Raw genomic sequence first — 27,746 nt, 5'->3', positions numbered from 1 at the left:
CAAGTTGGACCACTGCCTAACTCTTGTGTAGCGACAGGGGTAGCCTATAAGTAAGATGGCACCATGGCGCACTTATTGTAATTTATGTCAAAATGCTGCAGTCAGTTAAATGGGGTTGGATAGTTTGCATTTTGCTGCATCATGTGCCTCAGGAAAACACTGGAATGCATCCCTAACCAGTTTACCAACACGTACACCTCTACACGACTGTCTTGTGAACTGCATTTTTGTGCAAAAGTAAATAAATGATTGGCCTTGCAAGCAAGAAAGGTACACATTTCACGTAAAATAACAAATAAGGACCAATAGCAAAGAATAATAAATGTTTGATTTGGGACAAAAACCAACAATCTCAATCTTTAAAGCTTTCCCATTCGGTTTGAGTTTAACGAGTCAGTGATCTGGATGAGTTGAGGCTGTAGTGACAGACTGTTGTCCCCCCAGCTATCCAGAGGTCTTTCGTTAAAACGACTGACCCAACCACAATGGATAAGTCAGGGCCTTCATCTTGCTTTGAATATCAATACACTCTGTATAGTAGTGAGCCCATTTAGAAGGGGCAGTAGTTGGCTCATCAATCCCACTGATAACCCTGGCAGGATTAAGTCTACGCACCACTGTAATCAACTAACAGGGCTCATTATGGGACATTATGGTATAGATCCAAAGATCGATGCATTGCTCCATGTACATACATAACAGCATCTAATATTAAAACAGAAAAGACTGACTAATGCCAATGATAAATTGATAGGATATATGAGCTCAGCACAATTTTGCTCTTCTTTTTTTTTAAACAAGGGAGCTTTTATAGTAATTTTAGCATAGTAATTAGGGCTGTGCAACATTCATCATTTGCTCTGATACATATCTGCAGCTGGCAAATTGCAATCAGATACAGTGGGTATCTAATCTGTGATCTCAAATCAAATTAGGTCTATTTAGACAACCTTGGGAATGGGGTGATGAAACCCTGACAGAAATTAGGGTCTGGAAATTCAATTGTGACACTATGGTTATTATTCAGATACATGGATAACGGAGTGTGTGGCTTTCACACTGAACACAATGACCTGTACAAACAGATTATATATAGGATTTGCAGTCAAATATAAACAAGCGCATTATTTGCTTTGTTAGAGGAAAAAAAAGATCAATATTTGAATATGGTAAAATTGCTCCTGTGTAACTTGGTCTTGATCTGTGTCCTATAAGCCTTTGGCCGAATCTAAGGCGACGACACCTTAAGATGCTGCTTTTCTAATTATAGCTGCAGGTGGTATTTTGGAGCTGCTAGGTAATGGCAGAACCCACAGGGACAGTGGAGAATTCATCAGTGCTTATTATTAATCATCCCCCCAGCAGCGTGATGAGAGACTGGAGCTTCTGTACCCACCGGACCACTCAATGTCATTCCAAATATGGGTGGAAAATTACACCCAACAGCCTTCCTTTAAAATGGACTCAGAGCAGACGTGGACTGGAATTTTTTAGCTGCACACAGGTGCAAAAAAGAAAAAAACGGGCATGGATGGACGCATGAATATATGACCACACAAATGCATGCTTCATATGCACACACACACACACACACACACACACACACACACACACACAGTCATTCACTTATACACACCTGCCAACATCACAACATTGCCTTCTTCAGATGAGCACACTAAGAACTGCAAAATAGCGCAGCAAAAAAACAAACAAAAAAAAACAAACTAAATTTCTCTCCCTTGGACTGCGTTTGCTCTCCGAAGAGATGCAGTGTGAGCGCACCACAGGAAGTGTGTGTGAAGTTAACAGCACAGGGCCTCTGTTTTAAAAAGCCTCCAGAGACCTGTTAGCTGGACTGCTCATTTCAATGTGTCTGTCTCTGGGCTGGGAGAAGGCTTGGGCTGGCCTCTTTGCGAGGCGCACACTGTCACACACAACCCCCCCACCTCCCACCAACCCCGAGCTCTTAGCCGTACGTCCATCCAAGAGACTTAACTAGACACTTTATGCTTACGCCGCGTTTCTCTCTCAGTGCTGTCGGGCTTTTTGTTCACGCCACAGCGTCTTTGTTTTTAGTCGACTTACTGAGTTTATATTTGCATACACACAGTCGCATTCACTTTTCTCTGCTTATGTCAGTAATGTCACTAATCATAGTAATGTTGTCACATATTAGATCTCTAAATGTTTAATGAAATAAAACTCACAAAACATTTTATCATTTTGTTATTTACACTTTTTTATTTTACAGCATTTAAAATGAGCTGTAATACAAAATACTAAAAATAAAACCTAAAATAAAAAGGGTAAAAAAAAAAAAGAATGCTTTCTAGAGCAATGTAATGCATTAAAGTGGGATGCTCTGCAACAACTGTTAAACAGTATCTTCTTATCCTGCTCTCCATCTCTTTCTATGTAACCCTATGTCTGCAGAGAGTATCAACACAGATAGAAAGCAGTCCTCTACTCAGCACCTTCAAATGTAAAAGAGTGATGACTGAGAGAGGGAGAGAATTGACCCCAATCAGGGGTGTGTGTGTGTGTGTGTGTGTGTGTGTGTGTGTGTGTGTGTGTGTGTGTGTGTCAGAGTGGTGATAAATGGTGGGGGGGCCAAGGCCACTGTGCTATGATGCCACTGCAGCCACCAGCACGACCCTTGGCTGGGGTTGTGCTGTGGAGGGAGGATGGGTGTTGAGACGGGATGGGGGTATGGAAGAGGCAGTGTCGGGAGGAGCCTGCAGGACATGCCCCCTCTGCGCATATACAGATGCAGACACACAGAAACACATCTATTGTATTGCCATCACCAAACTGACCACAGGCTTTCAGCTGCCTCCAAAAGTACACACACACACACACACACACACACACAAATGCACGCTTGCATGAAAACTGCCATCAAACGTAAAAGGACAGCACGCATCATTACATACCCGCGGCGTTGTCCCCCATCCACCCCAAAGCATGGCCCTCTGACCTCATCTCCCACTGCTCTTTTGGCAAACTGTCAAAGCCATCATTCACCGTGAAAAGACACGAGAGACACTTGACTCTTTTACTCTGCTGGTGACTGACTTTCACAACTCCTGCCCCCAAACCAACAACTCCCACACCCCCCTGCAGTTCATTCAGCCTCAACTTGCTTGGACTGAGAAGAATAGAGCAAGTACAATGAAACATGGATATGAAGAAGGACCAGAGAATGAAAGTGGAGCATCACATATTTGGGATTAGTTAACGGTGCCTCCAACCAAAACAATTCAGGGAAATCAAAAGAATAAAAAACCAACAGAAGGGAATAATATTACCAAGTCAAAATTATCTAAAAGTGTGGTTTAAAAAAAATCTAAATTACGTTCTGGTTGAGGGAATGTGAAACAGCGAGATTGCACGCAATTCACTCTTCAAAAGTGTCCCGGTCAAAGGTTTCTCTGCTGCTGGTGGGTCTATGGTTAGAGCATCAGTATCTGCGTGTGAGCCTCCAACTACTGTCGAGTTAGGAGGCCCTCTGGTGGATACAGCTCTGCCATGACACACACACACACACACTACCCTAACAGCTCTGTATGATGCTTCAACACACACATTCTTCCCTTTCTCTGTCTATCTCTCGGGGAGTGTGTCTCTTACATGCACACACTCTCTCTCTCTCTCTCTCTCTCTCTCTCTCTCTCTCTCTCTCACACACACGGCTTCAACAACCTTGCTATAAAGGCAAAATGAAATGCCAACACAAAAACCACAACAAAATCTATAACCAACTAAAAATCAGTCACTGCTAAACATTTTCATCACTCTACAGGCAAAAAGCTTCAGGCAAACATGCCGACTGCACAACAAACTACCCAAAAAATTTACCAAGAACACAAACAGCGATTATATAAACAATGCTTTTTCCCCATGTACTAAAAAACACACACACAAAAATATATAAATACAAACAGCATAATATTTCATTGTGCCTCCTGCCTATGTAGAAAACCCCAGCGCTGCCTGAGAAGAGAGCAGAGCAGAGTGGGAGAGCGAGGGGAAAACAGAGTGAGAGAGAGAGAGAGCGGCAGAGAGACGAGACGGGGGAGAAATACAACTTACCTGCTGTTGTTGCAGATGCAGCAGCTCGACTGTGCTTACTTCGCTGCTCGTGTCACCAGCGCTTGATCTCCCATCTCTACTGCCAGCCTCTAATTGGCTGCTGCTTAGGGTGCTCATTCCATTTTGACTCATTGAACTGTTGCTTATTGTCTCTGTGGCCGACTCCTGCATCATCATGATTTAAAACCTAGAAGTGATTAAGAGGCACCGGTTAGGGCTCTTCTTGTTACAATTCCCCCCTTTTTCCCTCCTATTTTTTTTTTTTTTTTACGCTTCCATTATCAAGCCCTCAGTCCCCCTCTGCAAATTAAAGCATTTAAAGAAGAGGGAGGGGGGAAAAGAGAAGGGGGGGATGCAGGAGGAGCAATTATGCATTCATTGTGTAAATGAAGCAATACAAAGAGATGCACGTCCTGGTGCTATTTAAAATGGGAGGGGTGCCTAAATGTGGCAAATGTTGTTATCCACTAAAATTTGGGCATAAATGTAAGCACCTGTCTTTAAGAAAAAAAGTTGGATAATTTTGTCATCATTTTTAATAAAAAATACATTTGTAGGAAATAAAAAATATGCTTGCACAAATATGTGATACAAAAATGAGTATACGCTTAATTCTTAATATCTCCCTCACACTTTAGGACAGCAAGGCTACACAGACAGAAACACAAGCACTCGTCCTAAAATATTTGCCGTCTTGAAGCTGTCAGATTTTCACTGTGTGTCGCATCTGAATGAAGCTGCCTAATGACGCAAAGCTAATCATGCAAAATTAAAATTGGGTGGTGGGGAGGAGGAAGCACCAAATCACATGGTGCAGGGCTGGTGATGAACACTATTATGTGTTTGTCATCTTTGCTGTAGCTAAATAAAATCTGCCTCAAAGGCTTCCAAAGAGGCAGGATGCTCATGTGTCATTCATTGGATTTATTCCCCTTTTCCCTTCTTCTTATTTAATCACACCATATATTTCCCTTCATTTTGTGACATTTAAAAAAAAACAAAAAAACCCAGACACAATTAAACCAATTTTGAGCTGCAATCAAACTTTGCGATGGGAGATCTACAGTGTAAGATAAAAAATTTAACAGTAAATAAATATTGGACATTGAATTAATTGTCGCAGCATCTATTAGATATGGAAAACTGGCGAAAGAGAAAAAATGAGGGAAGAAAAGGGGAAAAAAAAAAAAATCTATCACGAATATCACTAATGATTGTGCTAAAAACTGCATAAATTATGCATATTACCTTCTCTCTCTCCAGTAATAAATGTTTTATCATTTTCTCCTACATTTAATGCTCTGTACCTTCACTAGGACAGAAAGGAGCCCCACCAACATTACTCGACATTCTCACAATAAATAAAAGACACTCAGACCCAACAAATGGCACCTCACAATGCACTTCAGAATTATGCATTTTGGGCTGTCTCTATTTGGAAAAATGGTTATTTTTAATATTTAAAATTTAAATTTGAGAAAATTTAGTGAATTCATGTTTTAAATGATGGAAAAAATCCTGTTTTAAAGGCAGTTTTTTCACTTTCACATTTTAAAACACATATTTTAAAGGTTTTTTTAAAAGTGCAAGAGCAACCTAATGCCAGATATTCCATATTCAGGCAACCAAAGAGGGTTGAATGATGATCATGATTGTGTGTGTGCATGTGTTTTTATGAGCATTTGTGCCCAGCCCACATGTGTGTTCTTTGGCCAGTAAATACCATTTTAATAGAAGTGTGTACATGTCCTTCTATGTGTTTGGGGGTGTGCTTGTGTGAGTGTGTGTGTGTATGTTTGAAGAGGGGCAGATACAGGACAGGCCTTAAAGGATGTCCACAGCCAGGATAAACAGGATCCAGGCAGGGAGAACAAACAGGGCTGAGCTGTTACACAGAGCAGGGCGACAGCTGCCCGGGACACAAGTAAATAGGGAAGAGGCCAGGACAAGGCGTGCTTGTGAACAAACAGGCCCCTGTTTAACACCGCACCGCTCACTACTGATGGAGAGAGACAGAGAGAGAGAGAGAGAGACACACAGAGAGAGAGAGAGAGAGAGAGAGAGAGAGAGAGAGAGAGAGAGAGAGAGAGACACACACACACAGAGAGAGAGAGAGAGAGAGAGAGAGGCAGCGAGGGAAAGGGGGGGGGTGATGGAGAGAGACAGATGAAAAGAATGAGAGTGAAAGAGAGAGAAAAGGAGAGTGAGTAGGAGGGAGGAAGGTGGTGGTGGTGGTGGAGGGGGAAGACTGGCACAATGTGACATCCAATCCGGTGATGAATCTCAGCATAAGAAACTCAAGGCTACAGCCGAGATCAGCCGGCTAATAAGTATTCAAATTAGGCATAAATTTTACATGGCCAATGTTTAAAATATTCAGAGAAAGACTGTCTGATTGCCTTTACTACAATTTTATGAACATTCTAATGGAGCCTGGATCTCCTTTTTTTTTCCTGCTTTCTTTTTTGGACCAGCAATGAATGTTCAGAAAACTTGAAGATATATGAGACAAGGAAATAAGGGTTTTTAATAACATCTGAATGCAATGCAAACTGCTGTGGAAGTCCAAGGAAAATTGCTACTTTGATATTAACAAAGTAATGAAATTTGCTTTTATTGTACTTATATGGGATTACTTATGTATAAAAAAGGTAAAAAACAAAAATCAGACTTCATAGCTTGAGTAAAAAAAATTTTAAATTAGGAAGCATAATTTGAATTTAAAAGAAACATTAAAAGCCATTTACCCAGCTTAATCTCAGTGCCATAATCTCCCCTCCCTCCTCCAAAATAAAATCTGTGAAATATGTCTAACTGCAACATAATGATAATGCAGATATATGCAAAGTATATTCGCAGAGATCAGATGGTGCTTTAACCTTAATGACAGTGGTGAGATAAATTAATTAGCCATCTAAAGGCAGCATTCAAATCTGCCAATTAGAATGTCAATTAGAAACACTGCCAGGCTGCAATGATGAGCGGGCTACTGAGCTGCAGATCTGACTGTGGGGGTGATGGAACTGTCACACACACACACACACACACACACACACAATACTCAAGAGAGACAGATAGTGACAATACTCGGCACCTGAGGGTGTGACTGTATGCATGTGTGCATCTATATTTGTGTGTGTGCCACAGATCCTCTGTGCCCTGTACCCTCTCCCTGAGGGGTACCAGCCCTGACCCTGGCTCAGCCTGTCCTAAGCCAACTGGGTCGGAAGGAGCCACACCACCCCTAGCTACAATATCGACTGGGGCCCACGCGCTGATCTGCGGCAGTGCAGGCAGCTTTAATGCCGCATGAGTGAGGGCTGCCGGCTTGCCTGCACGCGAGTTTGACATCCCATAAATTGCTGGTGTCCTGCATTTCAGCACACCCGCTATTTGGTGCTATTTCCTCAAGCCATAATCTTCCAATGAAGGAGAACCTAGACTACTTATTATCATGATCGGAAACAGAGAGGAAGGCTGTTATTGCCCTGGTAATACGCTGGTAATTCTGAAGATGTATAGCTTTGGGAAGGAAGATGATAGTGATATGAAGTGTTTAGGTTGTGGGGTGGTGGAAAGATAGTGAAAGACAGAGATAACTCTGTGCTCTCTAAATTTACTGTCGTCAACGATCGCTGATGGCCCTAACAGTTTTATTAAGGTGCAGGCTCAACAAAAAGAAAGGCATTTCCTGATGAAGCAAAGATAGACACAGGCAGACGCTTTATTTGCAAAGCTTCAGACCAACTCCAGGTTTTGTCTCATTCCTTGTGCAACCATACCCTTGCTTGCTATTCCTCTTCAGCTTGAGCAAATATTTACTCTCGAATCTCGCACTACGCAAATCTGTCTCTTCCATCAGGTACAGAATCTGAGAAGGGGTCTTGAAGACGCATTTGGCCCAGAGATTGAGAGAATTTCTCCTCTTTCTTCTGAGAAGTGACACAACAAAGGTGTAAGGAAAATTGAGCCTTTCATTGCCTCATACAGCCCCCCCTCCACACACACACACACACACACACACAAACTCTCTTTCGCACATACACACACACACACACCTATCATTAAAGGGGAAAGAAGCAGCCCTCCATCTTTGTTTGCGAGCTCTAAAAGCCCTTAATGTAGCCTCATTACCTGGCCTGTCTCCCGCTCTATCATGTGCAGTAAACACACACTATGACACTGGCCATCCATCTAGAGGGAATACACAGCTGTCTGCTGTGCTCCAACACTGTCTGGGGAGACAGACTGGGGAATTTAACACACATGCACACATATACACACATATTATGTTGTTAACACACAACGGGCTTGACACTGGTTTTTCGTTCAGAGTCTCTAGGTTATCCATTTTCAGTGCGAGGATGTTCTCCTCTGTCTCGATCTAGAACACTGCTCCATTCCCTCATTTTATATGCATGAGTTGCAAAAAAAAATTTTCATTAAGATGATGAAAAAGAAAAGAGGGAAACAAAAGTGACCGGTAAACCTGTGATCCCAAACGTCATTATCAGTTAACATTTCAGGTGGCTGGTTGGAATTCTTTTGGTTTGTGAGATCAAAATAAAAAAAAAAATAATAGTAGAAATTACATTTCACACTCTGCTGACTCCTCACAGCTCTCTGATCAAGTCGAGATATGGTTACCATTTAAAATAATCACAGATTCTGTGCTTGAGTGAAATTAATTCATCATTGCCATAAGTTACTATGCATACAAAATAAAGAAGTAACTGGGCAAGGACAAGGGCTCACATATTCAATACTTCAGATTGCTTAATAAATCAAAATGCCACATATATGCTGACTTAAAAAAATGGTGCTTAAACCACTGCATTTTAAAAATGATGAATTGAATCCAAATAACAGAGAGCAAAAAAAGTTTTAAATAACTTAATCAGATGCCTTGCATACGTTTATGCAAGGCATACCATCAGTGCATGCCTTGAAATAATCTTTGATTATGATGACATGTTTTGTTTGTACTTGGGTGTGTACTGTAATTTTTTCTGGTTGCGAGTTGTCACAGCACAGCGACACCACAAGCAGTTTATTACAGCCTATAGCTTCAAGCAGTGAGTTTGGAGTCGGAGACGGAAAAACGACCACTTGGAAAGCTACGTTCGACAAAGCCCAGTCCCCCGGATTAAGTAAGGCAAGCCAGGCTGCCGTGCTTTAGAATTAAAAGCTTCCTTTTTGGCACGAAAGGGGCACCATAAAAGAGCATTAATGACTACTTCTTATAAACCTTCGTATGGTAATGGTTTCTGCTCTCAGATAGAGGAATTTCAAAAGTGTTTCACCGGTGAATAAAGATTGCTTTGGAAAAAAGGGGGCTGAAGAAATCATATTTACAAAATCAGGAGTGGGGCCAAATGAAAAGAGATGAATATGAATAATGGACTTTGCTTTTTTAGGGATTAACATTATTCAAAGCAACAGAATCAAATGTGGTTATCTCCTGTCCAATGAGCCCTACACTGAGAAAACCTCAGTCATATTTCAATTCTTCATTTGAGCTGACAATAAATCGTAGTTCTGTGATAGGAGACATTCAGTCAAGAATGTTCAGAACTTAATTCTCTTCTATTTACAATAAGAGATGAGACAGAATAAGATAAAAGACAGACTATTTGCCACAGTGTGTAAGTGTCCCTGAATGGAGTGTGAGTGTGTGTCAGAGTCAGTGTTTGTGGAGTACAGAAAGGGAAAAAAACGACAAAGAGAACCAGAGGAAAGGGTGTAAAGTGCATGTTCAATTGTACGGTCTGTACAATGTCTCCTTAGAATCAAATGCAAGAGGCACTCATGAATAGTGTGCATGATAGTATGTTAATACAAATTCATTTTATATGAATATAACCAGCTCTGAAATATGACAATGGCAAAACAGTTATTAAACATGGGCTATCCTATTGCTTATTTTAAAAAAATGGCACGGTAGATTAATAACAAAATGTTAAATTAAAATCAACAATGAATCATTTAGTAAAAAAGGGGGAAAATGTTTTCAGATGAAATTTAATTTAACGATTATTTAATCTCCTTTGCTCAACAAAAAATACCACTAAAGCAATAAATGCAAACTTCTTAAATATATTACTGTAGCACAGCACGCCCCTCACAGACAGAGAAAAAGAGGAGGAGAGAAACTAGTTTTCTCCTGCATTTAGGCTCGTCCCATATCATTTACACGTTACCCATCAGGCACCTCATTCTGCTTAAGCAGGAGACAGCCCCGCTGCTGTGGGTGAGCAAGATGGTGACGAAAGCTGATCAGTCGGCTCTCATTTGCATATTTGCCAATTCCATTAATTAACTCTGCCCACCTAATCAGGGCTAATTGACCTATAAAAGAGGGGAGGCCTCATTGTCTCGTCCAATCATCTTTACCAAGAGCAGAGGAGGTGCGCTGGTGAATGCAGGGTACTTCCAACCTAACTGTATTTATAGACCTCAAGCGTGGATGTATTCCACCCAGAAAAGACGTTTTATTCACTACCTGAACTGAAGCGATCAGGACTGAGCTGCTTTGACATGGAGCAAGAGCTGGAAAACAAAAAGGAGAAAATGGACAAATTCTTTACACTGGTTTGGTGCCTTGTCGAGGTGAGAAGAGAAAAATCAGAGGAGCTAATGACAGTTGGATGGCCTGACTCTCCGGTCCTCTCCACAGCGCTGCTGATACAGCGGACAGGCGCAGGGAGCCAGCCGCGGCCGGCACAGCTACAGAGACATAGCTCATTGTGACGTTTCCAGTTATTTCTGGTTGATTAGGGCCATTATGTCTCCAGCTCTGATTTATGTTGTCATTCCCCCTCAGCAGTCCTGCATCGATAGATCTTAATGAATTGGTAAATAAGGGTGAAGATTGCAGTTGACAACACCGCAACATTCCTCATTCATACCAGACAAGATTTATGTAACCAATTAGGAGCATAACAGGGGGGGACTGGTCAGGAGAAATAATAATCTTTCCACAGGAAAATTACCAAAGTCTAGCCCATGACAAAAAAAGATAATGGGCAGTGTTTAACACTGGCTTAGTCACACTTTCTCCATGCCCGGTTGGGGACTTTAAAACTGCTTGGAAGAAAGGATCACTCCTACTCCTCTTAGGATTAAGAAATTGATTTTACAAAAATATACAGAGACTGGCTGACAGTGTACTGCCTGACCGCACCTCCCCATTTTGAAAACACGCCCGGCTATTCAATCCACATCTGAACAATATCCAAACCAAGATAATGTTGGAATCAACAGATTAAAAATTAAGCCATTGCAAACAAAGCACCACTTTGATGTGGAAATATTAAATTCAAGAAGTCAACCCCCACCATCCAAAACAGAAACAATAAAAAAGAGAAGTATCTGTATCTGTGTGCAGGTGTGTGTGGTGGGGGCACACAAAATTGTATGCTTAATGTTTGATACACTAAGAAATAATCATTTGCATTTTTTAATAGTCTCATATTTAATTTCTCTACACTGCAGTTCTAGGAATCTGTTAGCAGACAAATAAAGGCCTCTTTGTCATTAAAAAAAAATTTCAGATAAAAGTGCTGATCATCAATAGCCAGCGACAGGCCGGGAAGACCCATAGGGCAGGAGTGAACAGAGGTGGAAAATTAAAGCAGAGTGATACGGGAGCCGGCTCCTTTCAGCCTCTCTCCCTTCAAGCACATGCAAATGAGGCCGTGCTGCTTAACTGCATCATTTATGTGGATAATAGCGGCATCATCATTACGGGAACTCAAATTAAATTACATCACAATTAGCATAACAAAGTGATTGGTTAAACTTTCAAAACAAATAATGCGGCTCTGCTAATGAACAGTGTTAATTGGCCAGTGTGCATTCTAAATAAAACATGTAGGTAAACATGTGTTTTAGTTAAACACTTCTAAAATTCATTTTACCCCCTTTCTTTTAACAGAACAAGACAGACGTGGAAGGAGGAGGAAAAAAAGACTGAAAAAAGAAGACTCAAAACGGAATATTGCCAGGGGGATTTGTAAGCTGAAATATAAAGTGTGTAGCATTTAATTTTATTGCGCTAAAGAACCTATTATGTGCCAGACTCTGGAGAACAATGTAAATTATCTGCCTTCAAAATGGAGTTTGGCCAATTCTCCATGTGAACTAATCACATAGCTCATTATGCATTAGGGTATTAAATTATGAAGAGGAGTCCCTTTCGCATTCCTGCACAAAGCCCTATGAAATGTTAATAATATGCCCACAATAGCCCAATACCATGCCTTGCTCACCCTCATCAATATTTAAGTAAACAAATGATCCCACTCGCCTTTGATAAAGATAATTAGTGCTTCACCGATCATCAGTCTTGTGACCTCTCTCCTCTTCAAACTACACATCTGCTGCAAAGAGTTTAGGATTTTCTTTAACACACCAAGAGATGGGAGAAAAACAAATAAGTCAAACTTCAGGTAAAAGCTTTGTCCTCTCCAAACACACATCTGCAACCCATCTATCGGAAAGGCGATACACTGGCTGTGCCCCTTTTATTTCTGTTTATTCAAAGTGGTGAATCCCTGTCCTCTTGATTTTAATGATCAATGATTAGCTAAGCAAGCAAGAAGCAATGTCTGAAAAACACCAGAGCACACTGACCAACTAATACAAGAGCAGAACATTTCACAGTGAGTGACTTCACAGTCACATGCACACACACACACACACACCATGAAGCCACGTTGGTGCACCCACGCACGCACTCACTTGTACGCATGCACACACACACACACACACACACACACACACTCTGAGCCATTCATCAGCACTAATTAAGCAGCAGATTAACAGAGCCCGCAGACCACGGCTGCACGGTTACACAGTGGGACGACCAGCGGGGAAGGCAGGAGACACAGCCCGGCAATAAAACACAATCATTAAACACAGCCAAGAGCCTGAAGCCCACTACGGATGACACAGGATTGATGAGTGAAGGGATGATGGATGGATAGATGGAGGGATGGACAGAGTCTGCCTGACTTTCTTTTTTCTTTTTTTACCTGAAGGTGAGGAGTGCCAGAGAGCTTGACCAGAGAACAGAGTGCTTGACTCTGCCACCGCCGAGGGTGTCTAGCAGCAACAGCCGCAAGTCGACTGGTGTCACCCCGTGGAGAGGCAACACTATCTGTGTCATCACTTCAGCCGTGTTTATGGGGGATGGCATCATAAACAAGTCAGCCTCCGACCCCCCCCCCCCCCCCCCCCCCCCCAGCCCGCCCTAGTCCCCCCCAGTCCCCCCCGCGCTCCTTCTCTCTCTCTCTCTCTCACTCCTTTCCTTCTCTCGCCACCTCACCACCACCAAGCCATTCATGCATACTTAAATCACCCTCGTCCCATTAAAAAAAAGAAAGCCCAGACGCCTCTCCTGACAATTATTCTATCATTTCCAGTTGTCACTGGGGCAATTACCGACTGGGGCCCCCTGTGCGAGTCGGACATGCAGGCCTGATAGTAAAGGCTTGAGATGGGGGAGAGAAGAGTGGGAGAGGGGACTGCTAAGGCAGTGTGTGTGTGCCTATGTGTGTGTGCGCATGTGAATGGAGGGGTGGGGGGGGGGGGGCAGTGTACAAAATGGAAATTTATGACAGAGACACGATGACTTCTTTCTCTCTCTACACTGGAAATAATTAGACCATCATTTCTTATGCCTGCCACTGATGAAATATATCACAATTACTGGAAAACACTACGTATCATTTCATTCCCCATTTTATTGGAAATGAGAGACAAGGCAATTATTAGTTAGAGCTCTATTTTGCTGTCTTTTAATTTAGGGATTTCATATCTGATTATATTTATTACATCAGGTACTTTCTGCAAGTAAGTATAAAGAAAGAATTGTTTTTCTGTGCATTTGGGTGCAAATGTGTAAGAGCGACTGTGTGTGTAGGTAGTCTGTGTGTGTGGGTGGGTCCTGTGTGTGAATGACGGTGTGTGTGTGTGTGTGTGTGTGTCTGTGTGTGTGTCTGTGGGGCTCTTCACACGGGGAGCGCTGTGACTCCTCGCAGGATGCTCGCCGGCTCTCCCCCTGCACCTCGGCTGCATGCTTACCAGGCTGCTTGCGCTACTCGCACTACTCTCGCTCTAATCTGCTTCCCTGAACACTCTCTCATTCGCTCTCTCACTCTCTTGTGTGCACACGCACGTAAACACACACTCTTAAACACAACCTGCCGGACCGGCTCTCTACTTTGCTCTATGTACCCGTCATCGCTGAGACGAGGGGGGAAACGGAGACAGAGGAAGGGCTGGAGGACGCCACTATGAGAGGTGCATTCGCAGCAAAGGTACGTGTGCTTTATTCTAGTGCTATTCTAGTTTCTTTTCAGCTCACATTGTGTGCATGTCAGTGTGTGTGTGTGTGTGTGTGTGTGTGTGTGTGTGTGTGTGTGTGTGTGTGTGTGTGTGTGTGTGTGTGTGGATGTAAAGAGTATGAATGGGATTAGTGAAGGGCTGAGCGGCAGTCGGTAGCCTCCACACCGTGCTCTGGCAGAGTGTATAGGGCTCTTAAAAACAATTAGCCATATGACATCCATGCATTACCAAGTTACACGCTATCACAAAGCACTGCTACGATACCACAAGTATACACCCAAACAAGGTCATAAATAATAGTTGCAAAACAGAGAGCTCAAGAGTGACAGACAAAATAACCTACCTTTTAAACAATGAGAGAGAAATCCACTCTCCCCGGTAAGAAGCATTTGAAGAAGTATTCTCAGAAGCTTGGAAGCATTAGCGTGTATCAAAAATGAAGAGAGGGGGTAAAATGCCGCAAGCAGAAAAAAAACAAAGCAGCTAAAGTGGAAGAAAAAGGGGGGGAAAGAAAAAAAGTAAAGAGAAACTAGCTGACGCTTGGTGTCAAAGACATCACCAGAGAAGTATTTACAGCGGTATTTACAGTAGTGCGAGGGGAGAGCACCTCTGCCTGGTCACGTCTGAGAGACAGTTGCCGTTTCAGTGCTGCCTAATTAAAACAAGTCAGGCAGCCCTGCTGGATTGTTTTGACGCCTGAGGACCAATAGTACACAAAAACCAGTGGCTTGATCGGTGGGGTAGGGGGCTGGTCGTGGGGAGCGGAGAGGAGGGGGCGGAGGGTGGCGAGAGTTGGCAAAGGGATGGTGGGGGGTGTAACTGTGTGTATGTGTATAAGGGGGGCTTCAGAAGAGGCGTTTTGTAGAGGAATCTGAGAGGGGAGGGAGACCACAAAAGGTTCAGAACTAGGGAGTCCTCCACATGCCGAATGTCGAATGCTTCTTGTTAGACAAAATATTAAAATGATACATTTCAACTTTTTTTGTCAACAACGCTATCACCTTTTTAAGACCAGCCAAACTGAAACCACCATCTCAACACAGTGAAGAGAGCATGGTAAGACATTTAACAGCGTGTTAATTAAAACTAATTTTTTAAAAAGAAGTCAAACATACAAGCTGAAAAACCATTCACGGCCCTAATCCTCCCCTCAGCCACAGTTTTTAAATGCTTGGTTTACCACTTGATAAAAGGCAAACGTGTCTATACAGATGTCTGACATGAGGATTCAGCTGTTTGAACAAGTCTCTCCTAATGAATTAGTTCAGTATCTCTAACTGGGACCGCAAAAACCGCCGGGCCCCACTGCCTGCTAAAGAAGCCGATGAAAGCTGAAGCAAGCCGAGTTAAGCTGGGCTGGGCTCAGATGTGCTCAACGTGATTTATCAACATGTTTCCCCCTACTGTAAACAATGCACAACAGGCAATGAGCTGGAACATTTAGGGCTAATGGTGTTTGTCAATTCTTTTGTCAATTTTTTTATTCCCTCCTCTCTCCCTCTCTCTACCCCCCCCCCCCTTCTCGCATGCCACAGATGTTTTTCTTAGTTGCTCCAACAGACAGGAATCTACTGGCAAGAAGAAAGGCTCCGTCTTCCCCAGGAGAGAGCAGTACAAAGCCCCCAGTCTGCACACAGCAGATGCAGAAAGCCAGTCCATCTGCCACCAGCTCGCTCTGCCACATGGGCCTGAGAGATTTTATACAAGAGGGGACTTTTTTTTTTGTTTTGTTTTTTTACATATGTTTGTGCCATATACACATAATCAAATACACACACACCTAAATCTGGCAGAGAGGCAACTCTAAAATTCATAGTTATACACTAACAGACACATACAAGCATGCATACAGGCAGCCACAGCATGGGGTTATAGAGAGTGCAAGAACTTTTATGTTTTAAAGAGAGGCACCAAGGGCAACTATGACAGATTTATTTAGGAAAAAGATGTAGCCCCTAACGCGGGGTAAAGACCACTTGAACTCACAGCTCTGAGCAGTGCACTGGCATGATTTAACAGGCTCTGAATATCACATTATCTCCCAGGCTCCGCTGGAGCATATTTCAGCTATATGATATAATTATTTAGAGACCAACACAAACCAAAAGATGTAGCATTTTAATTAGTGTCCACCGTCTGAGCTGTGAAGCAGGGAGGGTAAACACTAAACAATCATGGCAGAGTAAGAGAGACAGTGGGAGTTGAACCAAGTGAGAGAAAGGGCGTGGGGGTGGGTGGGTTGGGGGTGACAAGAGTGCAAAAGCAAGCAAGAGCGAAAACACAGCGACAGGGAGAGGCAAAGGGGGCTAACATTAAACAACTGCTGTTAATTGCTCTCAGCATCCACATTATGCCAGTAATTTCTCCCATTTCTCTTTCAGCGTTAACGGCTTCAGGCAAGAAAGCTCCTTTAGCCCCTTTAATAAACTACTCAGAGTGCCTCACTGGAAAAGACAAACAAGAGGCCCGCGGCCTTAGAAACATTTGCTTCACTAGGGGGAATGCTATGCCTATTTCTACACATCTGTGACAACTGTGTGCCTCCTCCCTTCAGGTATTTATTCTCTATGTCTCTTCTTCCTGTGCTTTCTGCTGCCAAGGTCAACGGAGACGAACAGGCCCACTAGCGTCTTGACGTGGTGGCAGCAGAACAGTGAAAGGAGAAACAGAAGGGAGGGGGGGGAGTGGTGGAGGAGATAGACATGTGTAGTGGGTACAGTGGGGAGGGGTGATGGTGGCAGCAGCTGGTTACCAACCCTGGCAGCAGCAGCAGCAGTGGGGGAGCAGTGGATCTCTGATGCAGTGCAACGCTGTGACGACGACGGCGACTAATGTCGCCTCCCGTCTCCCGGCACTGCTATCATTTTCACAGTTTACACACAGACACACTACCACCAACTACTAATTTTCTATTAAAGCCACCGTGAAGTGCATTGCCTCTGGGGCATTAGACAAAGTCAAGCGCCCATCACAGCGGTTTCCCTCGTCAATTCTGCCACAATCACTTCAGCACCAATGTAGATGCACTGCCATAAGGTTTGTCAGTCAGTAGCAGCCCAGCCTTCAGCCATGTGAATCACTTTGTTAACCCTTTAACAACCATTAGTCTAAAACTTGCACGCTAATGATAGAAATGAGTGACATTCAGAAAAGGAGAAACCCTTAGTATGTGTTTAAATAAAAGCATGTATGACCTTTTAAATATACACACGTAGAACGAGCACAAAAGACAAAGAAAATGGTGCAGGGAGAAACAGACTTTGCGGCTTTTCTCTGACTGTGAGTGTGTTCAGTATTTACTCGAACTTGAGTGCCAAGAACATCAATGATGTTCACTTTGCATTTGGAGGTTATCCATTTGACTTCCCTTCTGCCTCGTCCATTCTCACATTTAAGAGCCGGTCGGCCAAAATGAATTGATGTTACGTATGCTAAAATATGCTCAACTGCCCCTTAGCAACTCCCACACAGCAATAACCCATGTTTCCACAGAGCTGAACAACCGCACATGTGAAACAGAGCACACAGACATCAGCACCATTTGTTAGATGTCACACAAATGTTCCACAAGCACAAATTCATCTTAGTCACTTCACTTAGTCCTGCCCACAAATAAATAAATAAAAAAAAACAAATAAGGCATAATGAGGGAGTAGGGCTCTTTTTAGTCCTGGGCAATGTTGATCACACGATACGTTGCTTACGGCCAGAGAGCAGGGACCATTACGGACCGGTGATTATATAAGTGGTTGGAAGGCAGCACCATTTTAATATACTGTACTTAAGCACCAGGGTATCCATGGCAACTTGCCTTGCGCCGTGCATTCAGAAATCCCTAATGAAATGCCTATTAAGTGGCTGATAATGACAGTGTCCAAATATATTTGCATATGTATTTTAGTGCAAAAAAATGAGAGCAGTGAATGAAGGTAGAGAGGGGACTGATTACTGCAATCACAATAATAAATATGGTGATTTTGTTTTGTCTGTTGTTTGAAGAAAAAGCCATTATTTTAGGAAATATACAATTTCTTAATCAGTGAAGAAGACAAATGTAAGGCTTGGTCATTTGGTCTACAAAAGAGCTATTATGTATATAAGTACAGCTTTTAATAAAACTTATACAAGGGAAAAAAATGAAGGGGTGTGAATTGAGGCCTCATTGCCTTCCTCTGGGAGTCTCCACATGTGACTTCCATTTGCGACTTTGGCTGAGTGCCCAACAGGACATCCCTGAGAGAGTGTTTGCTTGACTCAATATCAACAGCCCGAGTAAGCAGCCTAGGGGGTGGGGTAGGTGGTAGTGGTAGTGGTGGTGGTGGGTAGGACTCTGTGGCCAAGCCCGGCCTCAGATTCCTATTCAAAATAAACCAGGCTGTACATTCACCGGGCCCTGTAAGATCAACACACGCTGCAAGGAGCCACGTATAGCACTCAGCAGCGTTCCGCTTGTGCCTCTCCAAGGCTTAATGATACCTGCACCTCCCCTCCAGCTGCTTCTGCCAACGTCGCTGCTACACACAGACAGCAGGCGGGAGGGAATTAAAGTATACATTACAGCAGAAAAATAAAAAGAGATCGAAATGACAGAAGTCAGACAGTTCAAGCTGACCGGGCCTCTTGAAATGAAGGAGCTGGTAGACTAGCAACAGACACTCCACGTTAAATTGGCCCTTCTGTGCCCCCTCTGCTCAACCCCCCTTCTAAAATAAAAAAAACAAAACAAAAAAAACCTTTTCTTCAAAAGCGCATTTGAATTAAACGAGTTGCTGAAATCAAAGGCTTGGCTGAGCCGGGTAAATTTAAACAAGCAAGTGCGGCTCACAGCAGTTTACCTGTTATACAGCAGATTGGAATTAGATGAAAGAGAAGAGCATGGCAGACAACTTCCCTTTCTTCACAGTAGTAGATATTATCATATAGTAAGGGCGGCTGCAGTTTAAATTAGATACCGTCTAAGGGAAAAGTACATGCTACTGAGTTGTTGTTTTTTAATGTTCCTGGCCACTGAGACTGTCATTGAGATGAAGGAACAGGTAAAAAAAAAAAAGTGAGATACAATAGTCGTTTCATGCATTCACATTTCCTGTTAGGGATGAATATAAAACCCATTTATGAAAGTGATCTGTAGTGTCTGAGGATCCCACAGCTCCAGCTCTGCCAAAGAGATTATCATTCCCAGAACCGTGGCTACACAGTTGAATGGCAGCAAGACAAGCTCCACTGGCAGTCAAAAGAGCACAACACCTGTATATGCTATGCAACAACCACTATCTAAGGTCCAAGGAATCCTGTCAATGCATTCACAAGTAGCAATGAAAAATACTTCCATGCGGGATGACGGAAAAATTAAACACTGACCATGAATTTGAAAGTTTGGGAATTATCTCCACAAGCTGTTGAGACGTGGTGTTTTTCTGTTCTTGTGTTGGAGAACGGAGTCCTCCGATTACCTCGGCCTTCTGACTTACTGCTGACACAGTGGCTATCCATTCATGACTTAAACACCATTCAACTAGACACCAATAACACCTAAAAACCGCTGATCAAATTAATTCAGAAAAAAGGAATTCCAGCAAAGAATAATAAACTCATTATGTGGAAATTTCAGACTCTCCTATTCACCACACCGTGGCTAATTCAAACCTAATTTTTACTAGCCACTAATTTGAGGGTGAAGGGCGGGGGATAGGAATTACATCTGGAGGTAATTTATTGTGTGAAACTGAGCCCAGTGGAGGCTCAGAACCCCCCACCCACAAAAAAAAAAGACAACAGAAACAGACTAGACGTAGAGAAGGAACTATTTAGGTGAGCGGGACTTCCGGAGCACTGAAACGACACTTTTCACAAAAAATTTTTCATTGTGCTGTCACCAGGCGCAGGCTGGAGAGGATATAGGTGCTGCAGACAAACAGAGACACTGATAAATAAGAAAGAGGGGGAGTTTCAGGAAATGTGGGACTTCATGTACAGTTCGGGCTCCTCCAGACAGCTGCACTGGTTCAGGATTTAGTAAAGAGCCAAAGATGTGGAGCTTAGAAAAGGTGTGGGTTAATTTTGACTCTAAAGTTGGGTGTTGTGTCCGCTCTAAAAGGCTTAGAGTTTATGAGGACGTCTCCCTCTCAAGTGACCAGCTACATCTGGGCTGCCTAAGTGGGCTGCCCAATAAATGGCACACTTTTCCAATGATCTGTAGTTTCAAAGCAATGCGTAAACGGTATCCAGCTGTATCAATTTCACTGTATGGATGCAAGTATTTGTGAGGGAGAGAGGACTACACGTGGACATAGTTGAAACATTTTTCTTGATTACACTGAAAGAAGTCACACTGATCAAGTTGAGAGAACAAAATAGTTTGGCGCCCAACAATCAGGCACAGTGAAAAAGCCCTGCAGGAGGACATTAACATGTGATAGAGAAACTTGCTACAGTCCCTTCCACACCACAACCCCCTGCTCTCCACTTCCATCCTCTGCCACCCCTCCAATGCTAAATGTGTTTTCCAAATGAAAATAAACGGAGTCCGACCGGTTTGAGGCAGTCATACTCTGGAATATGAGATCAAATAAAGGCTTCTGTGGAGGCTGAAAGGAGAAATGAAATGGCTTCTGAGGAGAGATGTACCGAGTAATAAAATTACTCCTTTATATCTTCCTAAACAGCACATGTTCCCCTGGAGTGGGTGAGGACTTCACTTTGGTCAAAGACAAGTATGCAAGTGGCAATTTTTCCTTCAGGGAAGATTCCCAGATACACTTCTTGAGACTTGGCGCATTGCAATTTTCTTGAAAACGAGAAACTATTTCAGCAACAAGTTAAGCGGAACTTAGGAAGTTTCACTTTGATGATGTGCCAGTATACGCTGTCATTGAAATGTATGTTCCATTAAATTGGAACAGCAAGATGATTCATAAGCCTATTGCTTTTCAATGAGTTCAAACTAGGCTGAAATGTTCAGATGAACAGTTGTATTTTATAATAAAACATACAGTTGACTTGGAACTGACCATGATGTCACTACTTGAAATTGGTGAGCTATTTCAGTTATACAAGCACCATTCCATTTGGCATTGGGGGAAATTTACAACAAAAGTATGAATCTAACTACTAAAAATCATGCAATTGATTTGTATTCTTAAAAAGCTGGTCACAATAATATTCAGATGGACTTTTTGCAGCAGCAGAAGGGCTATATTAGAGGAAATTTGCAATTGGAGAGAATACATTATAATTCATTATACAGCAGCTATTAAACCTTCAGTGGAAATGCTTTAGTACAAGGATTGAGCCACTTATCATACCTACTCACTACCTTTAAAAGCTGTCTATGTTCAGTACTCTGAGTGGCAAAAAAGCAATCGCTGATGACTTTGAAAATAGGACTAGATGTACAATTTATCAAAACAGAAATGGCTGGCGGGGATTTCAGAGAATCAAGAGTCGAAACTGTTTGTTCAAAATCCCAAGAGAAAGAAAGATTGCAATTTATGGAATTAAAAAAACATAAATTTAGCGACACCATTTTTAAAAGTTATCAGTAGAGTGGTTTGGGTTGTGATGTCCAAAAAAAAGCTTTAAGACATTTAAATACGAAAAGTGTATTGTTCACAAGTATGGTGCATGGATCGCTACCCTTTATTAAAAAATCTGCGCAACTTTATAAGACTCTTTTAATGTGATCTGTTAAGGAGGTCAATCTAAGAAAATTATACAACTAATTAAATAGATGACTTGCAGATGCATGTCCCTGTTACAGTTTGTTTTATGCAGTCTTGGTATGTACTAAAGTGGTTTTACACTAGGTTGGTGATGTTTGTGCTGTAACTATGAATTCATTTTTGACGTGAGCACAATATAGACCAATATTGTGTTTACAAACATATACAAGAAGAGAGAGGATTCATTAAAAAACTCATAACGCTAGGCCCCAAAAATAATGTGCCGAGCATGCATTAGTGGCTTAAAACACTTGTCAAGCTTTCATGGGTGACTTTTAATTGACACATAGGCGCCCAATTACACTTTGAGACAACATTTTCAAAACAAACCGTGAACTCGGGAAACATTAACTTTCCCTCTGTATTGCCTTTTGCCCCTGTCGGAGCCTGTTGCCATCTATTCAGGAAGACGAATGGCAAAAGGGGTGTTTCTGACAGCTTAAAAGTACCCATCAGCTGCCTGTGAGACATCTCCCTGCACATCCAGCCCTGAACCTCCCCAAACAAACAGCAGGCTCCACTTCAAATACATAGCAGGACTATTAGGTAATCTTCTCCTTTGTTCACTCTCTCTGAGCCTTGGTGACTAACCTCAATCTCTCCCTCTTCCACCTCCTGCCTTCAAGCTGACAGCACAACACTTAATGCCGCCAGGACTATAGAAGTGCACCATGACAAATGGCTATTTATCTGGAAATACATACATGTCATCTTATGTATTCAAAGAAGTTGTGTTCATCGTGTTATGATGACAGTACAAGGATGGTTTTGAGTGAGAGGGATAGAGAAGAGGAGAACGGCGGCACAAGGGCTCTTTGTTTTGGGACGGGACAAATCTGAGGTTTCCTTTTGGATATTCAATATCCTGCAAGGTACAAAACAGAGTTACAGTAGTCTAGTGTCTGGGTTTTTTGGAGGGGAGGGGTGCAGAGGCTTGCTACGTGTGTCTGTGAATTGTTGCATGCTTCTTAGTCAACTGCTGTGTGGCTCGCGTGAGTCGCTTCCAACAAAGCCTGGGAAATCAATCAATCTGCAAAGAAATACCTCTTATGCCAGATGTGGCACTTGGAGGAAAAAAAAAATTGCTGGTATTAGGGACTCTAAGGGTCCAAACAGTATAAAACCATGTTGAAATGAAATATTTATTACAAGTGAATCAAGCTGTCAAAATGCTACGTACTCCACTTTGAATTTCTGCTTGTTATTTTAGGCGGCTTCTCTAAGGCGAAACATGTCAAATCTGTAAGTGTGTAAACGTCTCACTCTGAAACATATCTGAACTATTTACTTAAGAAGTTGCCAGGGAGAATGAAAGACAAATGTTTCATTAGCAGGTGACTTTTTTTTGTTCCTTTTACAAGTCTTCAGTAGTTCCGCTCCTTGACACTCTTGCATACACACAGTGTAATTATAAATGCAGTGCTTGCTATAGGGAGCTGAACTTTTCACACCTTTCAAAGCCACAAAATTGGATGGTTTTGTGGTTGTGCAGCTGCCGCTCCGCGCTAATGCAAGGCGGTGTCATATGAAAAATATTCCTCTCCCCAAACCACAGGGCTGGTCATTAATGAAACACAGGCCGCGCAGTGAGGTCATACAGAGTCTAGATTTCAGCAGCCACACTTAAAAACCGCTCAGAGAGAATAGAGAAACATGAACACAAATCAGATTCCAGCTCCAAGGACGGGGAAAATAAATAAATAGAGAAAGGCACTGGCCCCTCTCACATTTTCCCCCAGCGCTCTGCAAACAACCGTCAACTGCAGCTCAGAAACAGCTCACAATGAGAGCAGACTAAACAATCTGGTCCCAGCCAAGGAAAATGCTAAGCAACTCTGCACACAGGATGTCTCACCCTAATTGCCAACTATCAAATCTCACAATGGAATCTATCCATTTGGCAAATTCTTCACAGCAAACTTGGCAATATACTTTTGCTTTTAAAAGTGTCAACTTTTGTGATGAGAAGACAAAAAAAGAGATGGAGAAACACAGTTTGTCGAGAATTTCATTTCTATCTTGGATTTGCTGTGGTTTATTGAGCTTACCGGAAAACTAGCAATAATGTGTGCTGAGAGGGGGGAAAAAACTTTGATTAGACAAAGGTGCTAGGGGTCTTGTAAACGAGTATTTAAAATCCTCAGCATTAAGATAAACAGACTAAATAGGTCCCCAAAGACGTGCATACTCAGGAAGGAGAGGGAGTAAGGGCAAGCCCAAATCAGCCAGAAAGACTGACAGACAGTATTGGAGGTGGGCATGGGAGCGTAACTGGAGCCTTGGGACTGGTATAAGAAACAAGGTTACCAGGAGGGACCAGGCTTTAAACAGGAAACTAATGGACAGTCTCTACCATCCACCATGTGGCATTGTATTTTACAGCCAGTCAAAGCCATGCTCGCAGAGACCCCATGACTTCAAACAGCCAAAATAGCAGCACATTCATGAAACAGAACAGAACTACTGGGAATTAAAGAAGGCAGGGAAAAAAGAAAATGCACACACACAAAAAAAGGTAGCAGGCCTCGACAGCAGATGGTAAAATTAACATTTCAACAGTTCCTTCCTTTCATGTAGGTCTCGGCAGAACTTTTTCTTTTTTGGAAAAAAAAAAAGAAAAAAGTCAGAGGGGCTTGGGTTTTGGTAAGATGCAATGGTGTAGAAGGCATCTGGAAAAGGGGAAGAGGAATATTGGCTTATTGCTCCTGATGGTCCACCTCTATGAAAAATTAAATAGGTCTGTTTTGCAGGTTTCCCCTCTCTAGAGTGCCCTAAGCTGTGTTATGGAAACATCATCTTCGTAATTTATACGCCAAAGAACACCTGGTGATGAAAGAAAATAAACTATTCCTCCCTTTCTTCCTCCATTTAAAACCCAACACTTTGGCTTTGTGGTCCCTGTCTTTGATGTTTCATTTTCCACTTTTTTAAATGTCCATCCATTTGGCATATTTTGTAAGGAGTTGGCATCTATTGTAGTGTTAAGTCGTTCACAAAATGCTTGTCAGATTTCATTTTGAAGTCTTGATATACACTTCAAAAGGTGCTGTAGTGATGTTATCATGGAGAGACTGGAAGACTGCGGCATCTCTAATAAAGACCCAAACAATGGACAACCTCTCTCATTTCCAACCCTGTCCAATGGAGCGTCTCTGTAGTACCCATTAATTTGGACACAGTTCTGGCTAAATTACATGTGTTCCACCTCTGTGACATTTTAAATGCAATTAAAAGCTGGTTATGGAAGTGTGCACGGACTTCCCTGTGATGAACGGAAATCACCGACGTGATTAACATGCAAACGAGCTCATGCTGGCAGACTAGATTGGGGTTTGAAAACCTCAATTACTTTTGTGTGATTATCTATTTACCAGTACACAGATTTCCATTTCTCATCTCCAGCCGAGTTCCCCACGCACGAGCCTCAATTACACATGGCACACCTTTATTTATGATGCGCACGATGCTGAAATACAAGCTCTAGTCATTTTTCACTGTGATATATTGCATCTTTACAGGCTGCTCATGAGGCAGGGCCACCAGACCAACACCTCCTAATGCTGAACCATTTGCTTTGTGAGCACTTAATATGATCTTGATCTCCACCACCCTACACACCCCCAATACATCCATCCAACCCCTATTTAAACTCAATTTAATCCCCCCCCCTCCCGGTTAGATAGCAGAGAGAGTAATGAACAAAAGGGCAACCATTTGTCCCTTTCAACTTAATTTTATGCTTTAATAATTTTTATTTATTTCTAAACTCTAACACTACCAAAACTGAATGCCCTTAAAATGCATGAATGGCTTTGTGTGTGAGAGTGTATTCATGTGGGGGGGGGGGAGGTGTAAATTACCTGCATACTTATTGCAGGTGAAGATCCAAATATCAAGTGGTAGTTGCAAGAAGGTGTACAGTGAAATTAACTGCAGAAACACTCCAGGCCTTATAGTATCATCTTGTTGATGCAATTATTAAATCAACGCTTGGCAGCGCAGGAGGAATCCAATTTAATTAATTTAAACGGCTGAATAGTGACAAAAGTTTTTGTAAAAAAAATTACATTGAAATATACATTACATTTTCCAAACAGGCAAGATTTAAACTACACAATAAACCCCTCAAACTTTTTTTAAAGGAAATAAAGCATCAACTAAAAGAACAAAAATCTTCCAAAACACACAAAAAATGAATGAACTACAGTACAGTGTAACTGTGCCAATGTGTACTTGCTTTTCAACCATTTTATCTGAAGTGTAATGATTTTTTAAAAATAGTGTAGTGCACGGTTTTATTGTTTGTCAGTGTTCCTGCCTGTTTCTCTGTGCCCAGGGACAGGAAGAGAAAGGAAGACACACATTTCTGTGGCACAGCCAGGCTTCTCACATTGTGCCCAGCATACATAAAACATGCCCTGTTGCTTCAGCTGGAGCAAAAAGGAAAACAGTGCCATCAAGTGAAATTTCTGAGGATTCCTCAAACACCTCAGCAGATCTATCACCTTATCAAACCAAAAGCAGTAGAATAACAGAGTAATCTTTGGTAAACTTCAATTAGTAGTATTTATTTGTCCAAAATAAGAGATTTTTTTTCTTGTCAAAGAGACACCTCATCACTGTTCTCCAACACTTATTAAACATAATTTTTTTGCAATTCAAATATATTCTGTACATCTGCATAGGTTTACAAATAAATATTCAAATCTTTACTCTGGATGAGAATATTAGAAACAAGAGCACCTCTCGCTCAAGTGGTGAGATGATAAGACAAGAAATGAACATGATGCTTTGCTCTCTTCATATTCAGAATCCTGTTTGAGGTACCTAAGGAACAAAGGGAATCATTATTACTATTTGAACTCATTTGCCAGGACTTGACTACAACACTGGTGTAAGGTTGCTAGAGTAGGTAGAGGGGGAAAAAGCAGTGGATCCTACATATTGAGTGAGTGAAACTGGTGGTGACGGCTAGAATCATGAGTGAGAGAGAGAATAAAAGAGAGGAAGAGGGGTAGAGCTTAGATAATAGCAGATAATGGACAATTAACTCAGGCTAGTAGTGCCGGATGCAGTGAATAGCAGCTTGTGGTGCAGCAAGTCCCCGATCACCACTCAGCCATATTCACATTGGGAATACAGGCGATATCAAGCTGCAGGCTACTGGGCCTCAGAGGTGTATGCGCTGCATTAGCAGTCTCCACAATGCCTTCAAACAATGCTTGATACCAACAAAGTGTCCCAAAGTGCAAACGCAAGCACTCTGCCAATGGGAAGTCTGTGTTGCCATAACCTTGTCCATTGTTTCATGTCCTTTCACCATAAAAATAAACCCAGTAAATCCATTTTAAAAAATGACATAGTGCCATTCCTGGGTGCAGGCATAGACATTAGCATAATTAAACCTATATAAAGGCTAATTGCATAAATAAATAAGTGAATGTCACCACTGTGCATCACGCAAACAATGCATGGGTTCATATCAGGGGCCTCAGAAGTATTTTAACTGCCCACGCAGACCCCCCCCACCACCAACACCCACACCCTTCAAGCTCCATCAAAATCTATTGATCTGTGAAACAC

At 42.2% G+C, this 27,746-nt stretch overlaps 1 protein-coding gene across 3 annotated transcripts in view; it reads right to left on the bottom strand.

Moving 5' to 3' along the window:
- The window catches only part of foxp2 (forkhead box P2), a 102,831-nt gene that overhangs the window by 57,140 nt on the left and 17,945 nt on the right, over positions 1-27,746 (bottom strand). For 2 of the 3 annotated variants that reach the window (XM_038738717.1, XM_038738718.1), the window contains exon 4: positions 4,093-4,279. The exons of the other annotated variant lie outside the window; for it this stretch is intronic. In XM_038738717.1, coding sequence (XP_038594645.1) covers positions 4,093-4,269 — 177 coding nt within the window. In that variant the 5' untranslated portion in view covers positions 4,270-4,279. The remainder of the gene's footprint in view (positions 1-4,092; positions 4,280-27,746) is intronic. 3 annotated transcript variants of the gene reach the window in all.

The sequence above is a fragment of the Micropterus salmoides genome, unplaced genomic scaffold, assembly GCF_014851395.1.
Source record: "Micropterus salmoides isolate LMB-PRFRI ecotype aquatic unplaced genomic scaffold, ASM1485139v1 Ms_hic_scaffold_23, whole genome shotgun sequence".
Taxonomy (NCBI): domain Eukaryota; kingdom Metazoa; phylum Chordata; class Actinopteri; order Centrarchiformes; family Centrarchidae; genus Micropterus; species Micropterus salmoides.
The sequence above is the reverse complement of the archived record's forward strand: the minus strand, read 5'-3'. Positions and strand labels throughout refer to the sequence as shown.